The sequence below is a fragment of the Trichosurus vulpecula genome, chromosome 3 (assembly GCF_011100635.1).
Source record: "Trichosurus vulpecula isolate mTriVul1 chromosome 3, mTriVul1.pri, whole genome shotgun sequence".
Taxonomy (NCBI): domain Eukaryota; kingdom Metazoa; phylum Chordata; class Mammalia; order Diprotodontia; family Phalangeridae; genus Trichosurus; species Trichosurus vulpecula.
In genome coordinates, this window is record NC_050575.1 from 186,517,818 (window position 1) to 186,522,533 (window position 4,716).

The window sequence follows — 4,716 nt, forward strand, 5'->3', positions numbered from 1 at the left end:
TTAATTCTGGTTCCTGCCCCAGTGAAACAACATGGAACTGATCCATTTGAGAGGAGTCCTCTTTAAGCAGGGGGAAAATTTCCAAGCGTTATTTTTCATTTATTTTTCAATGCATAGACACCTTGTAACAACGGAATAGCCATCTATTCTACCTAGTCACAGATACAGAACAAGCAGCTGTTGAGATTCTGCTTTTAATCTCCCTAGTTCAAGTCAGTCAAGCAACTTCAAAGGGCCCGGGGCTAAAGCAAAGTATATGAGCCAAGGAAAACTTGTAAATATTTTAGACTTTGAAAAAAGTCAGTTTGCTTTCAACACCTACCCTCATTATATGTGTGTGTGCCTATGAGTGTTTCCTTTTCTCAGTTATCACAATATAAAGCCATCTCTGAAGCACTTTACCTACCCTATAGGAGGGAAAAGAAGATGCTTCCAGCCACCTTAATCTGTTCTATTAGAGAAATGTCCCAACACCTGTTCATCTGTCCAGATATTCCCTCATTATTCACTCTTTGGGGTTGTTGCAGCCATGAAGTTCCTTCCATTACTTTGCAAATGTTGACTGAGTAAAGAAACACATTGATCTCAGATCTGAATTGGTGAGTCTTCTTACCTCATTTGAATTTAATCTACGGTCTTATAAATGTATGTACTGCCTCTATCCTCCCAGCTTACAACATTTCCATAGTTTTTCTTGCTCTGCAATGCTTGTTCACATATATCCCTAAACACTCCACTGAGTAGTCAGCCACATCATAGAGCTTCCTCTATTTTTTCCAATATTCTGTGGATGCCACTGGATACTCAGACTGTCTATCTCGTATCCCTCACTATAAGCAGTCAGTGTGGCATAGCGGACAGTGTGCCTGGTCAACCCTGTCTTTATTCCTATCTAGCCTATACTACTAATACTCAGGATTTCCTCTACCACAGCTAAGTTGAGCTGGGTACGTTCATCTCTTCTCTCCCACCTTTGCAGCATTATCTTCCCCCCTTAGAATGTAAACTCTTTGAGGGAAAACTATTCCTGTCTACTTGTATTTCTATTCCCAGCACTTAGGACATAGTAAGCTCTTATGAAGTTAGATGAAAAACTTGTTGACTTATTAACTGACTTGCTTTATGTGAGAGTGTTAGTGTTAAAGAGATAAATCTTCATGGAAGGAAGCATCTTGGGTTGTTGAATTCAATTCAATAAGAATTTGTTAAGTGTATACTTTACGCCGGTCAGTCAACAATCAACAAGCATTTATTAAGCACCTATTATGTGTCAGGCATGGTGCTAGGCACTGAGGATATAAAGAAAGGGAAAGAAAGGAAAAAAAAAACAGTCCCTGCTCTCATGAAGCACAGTCTAATGCAGTCCAAGGTAATACTATACAATATAATACAATGCAATAAACATTTTTAAAGTACCTACTCTGTGTAATATGTGCCAGGTAGTCTCCTAAGCACTAGGGACACAAATAACAAAAGGATAGAAGGTCCCTGCCCTCAAAGAGCTTACAATCTAACATGGGGAAACAATATAGAAAAGCACAAAAGGGAAAATGTGTGGCATGGAGGAAGAACAATGGAGTCTAATGAAGGAACTCAAAGTCTAATGGTGCTATGTTAGGTGGGGTGGGAGGAATATTCTTATTTTTTTAAAGAAATAATTATCTTTAATGACATTTCCCTTTGGTATAAGTGAGACCCGTGAATAGATTCAAACAAAATAAGGGTAGAAGAGAGAATTAGAAGAGGGGGAGATAAAGATGCAGTCAACTCTCCATTATCCACGACTCCTCAGGGGTATCTTCTACCTCTTCTGTATTCCTCACAATGTCTAGCAAGAGGTACTCAATAAATACATTGATCTGAATGATCCCCTCTGAGGCTTATCTGCAGCACAATTAAATTCCAGGCTTTTTCCTAGGCTAGGATGAGGTCTGGCCAATTCCTGATCATGTGGCCTTCAACAATCGCCTAACCTTCTCTATGCATCAGTTTTCTTACCTGTAAAATGGAGATGATAATAATGCCTGTGCTACTTACTTCACAGGCTCGTCATGATGGTAAAATGATATACTAGATAAAGTCTTGGAAAAAGTTAAAAAGGTGCTATATGTATAAAGATGAGATAACTTTTGTGCTCAAGCAAGACAAAATCAGGAAATAATTCAGTTGACAAAACTACAATGTTCCCAAACTAAAGAAAAACTATTTGGGGATTATCCACTGCTATAGATAACCATTAGCCCTCAAATAATGCAGAAAATTGAGAGTTGACTGTGTAGAGGAACCAAATACTGGATTCACTGTCCAACCCAAAGGAGTTGGGAGAGGCTACAAGGGCCTACACTTTGGCTGTAAAGTAGGACAATGTGCATGCAACGCCGGGGGTGGGGGGAATGGATGTTTACGAAATGTATATACAGACCCCTAGAACAGAGGGCCCTGGCCAGGAGGCAATCTGTGTATGTGGTAGAAGGGAGGAATAGGGATGGGACATTCACCTCCCCCTGGCCAGGAAGTGGAGTTCTGGGATAGCCTCTGAGGATTAAACATCCTCTTTGAAGAATGGCAAGCAACCACATCTGCCCCCAGTCTCCTAAGCCCAGTTTGGGAGGCCCAGGCTAAGGGAGGGCTGGGGGACAGGATCCTGGGGGTCAGATGGGGGTATCATCATTTTTAGCCCACAGGAAAATCTTGCATAAAACTTACTTAGACCTGGCGCATGGTCAAAGGCACAAGGTTTAAACACTGGAGGAGGGACAGAATTTTATCCCTTTGAAGAATAATCTCATTCCACTGGAGTTGTTCCTAAGATTCCTTTCTCCTGTTAGGGGATTCTGCCCAGGCCCATCTGAGGGCCATGAGGCTGCATGGGCACTAATACTCTGGTGAAGGAGAAGGAAAATGAATTTCCCCTCCAGGTCCTGAACCCTAGGATTCAGGCCACTCACAGATACAACAGAGTGCTGCAGCCATAGCATTTTCCCCCCAAAAACTGTTGGAACTGGGACCAGAAAAGTGAAAGAGAGTGTCCTGGAGGCTGGAACAGAGTTGGGGACAGGATCAGGTCAGTTACAAGTTCCGTTTCACCGGCTGCTGAAGACATAGCTCACTGCCTGCAGAGATGATGGGTAGGTGATTGTCTATGTGGTAGCTGACAAGGTGACTGATACTCTCGAATCGGTGATCCTTTGTCCTAACCACGCCTTCGGGATCAACGAGCAGCAAATGTTTGGGCTGGCCACTCTGCAGACCAGTAAGGACATACTGGCCTGGGGTAGTCGTACTCTCCCGAACCAGGAAGTCCCCACTGAGCCTCAGCTGCTCTTCGGCCTCCTGCCTACTCAACTTCCCATGGAACCAGGGCTCCCCTCGGAGCTGCTCAGCCATTGGTGTTGTGGGGGCAGGTGGGGGGACACGATGAGCATCTTCAAATGGCTTCATGTCAAAGAGGTCACGTGGGGCGCTTCCATTAGTAGTAGGGTGAGAAGGACCACCAGCTCCTTGCCGGACTTTTTCCAGATTCTGGACATTGACATAGGAGGGATCATCAAATAGTTCTCTACCTGGTCCTGGAGTTGGGAGCTGTTTTCAAATATCAGGGTCACCACTGCCTAGCTGTCCAACGGGCAAAGTGGCTCCTAGGTGGTTGGTGGTCTGGGTACTGGGTGGGGGTGGACAAGTAACCCCTGGGGCAGCTCCATCCCGAAGCCTCATGTCTACTACCCCACCAAGAGGGCCCTCTTTCCCTGGAAAGTCATTGTAGTACTGATGGTCAGGTGGCTCCTCTTCCTCCTTATCCCAAGCTGAGCCATCAAAGCCAGCCATCCTGTCGTGGGGAGTGACAAGCTTGGGCAGGTTCCTGAGGTATTGTTTGAAGCGCAGCTCAAAGGCCTGGCCAATGGTGCTGATGACATCTTGTGCTAGTCCTTCTGGACACTCCTGGATGTGGCAGGCTCTCTGATTGACAGGATCTTTGGCAACGTAGGTGACATACTCCGCAGTGTCCGGATCCCCATCGGACGCAAATGACATTGACTGCATGTGGTGATTGGCAATGATCTGTTTACAGTCTGCAGCCATGAGGTTAAGGCTGTTGGTAGAAACAGTTAGGGCGATGGGCATTCCAGAAAACTTTAGATTACTCCTCCCCAGTATGGAATTGAGTGGGCGGCTACAGGGCTTTCTCCGAGCAGCCCCCTTGGCCCCTGGCACAGCCTCACACACCAGACTGATTGCTTCTCTGGTGACCTGGGTGCGAGTACTGAAATCCAAGGCCCGCATCAACTGGAGGACCTCCACACAACCCATGTACCGAACAAGGTAGGAAACCCCAGGTCCCATGACCTTGTCGTTGGGATGTAACCAACCCCGAGTTGGCTTGTTGACAAAGCTCCCGTGACGAGTCCACTCCTCACCCCGCAGCTGTCCCGCTTCCACCCGAGTCCTCCGCCCGCCGCTCAGTTTGTTCATGTCCAGGGAATCCATGGCCCAGCCCAGATCCTGAGGTACAGGTACGACATGCAGCTGTTTCTGGGGTGGAGCCGGTCCAGGGCCTCATGGGGTCTCCGCTCCATGCCGCCGGCCCGGCCGGTCTCACTCGGGGTCTGGCGGCCGCAGCTTCTTGGAGTAGACACTCCAACTTTCTTTCCCGTCCCCCTCCCCCCCAGGCCCAGCCTCCCGGGAGAAACTTTATTGCACTCACTTCCGGTGGGAGGA

At 46.8% G+C, this 4,716-nt stretch overlaps 1 protein-coding gene across 1 annotated transcript; it reads right to left on the bottom strand.

Annotated features, from left to right (window-relative positions):
* Positions 1–3,069: 3,069 nt before the first annotated feature.
* On the bottom strand, positions 3,070–4,470 carry LOC118844020 (SHC-transforming protein 1-like). The gene is given in 1 exon segment (XM_036751831.1): positions 3,070–4,470. A coding segment is annotated over 1 exon segment (1,401 nt).
* Positions 4,471–4,716: the final 246 nt, after the last annotated feature.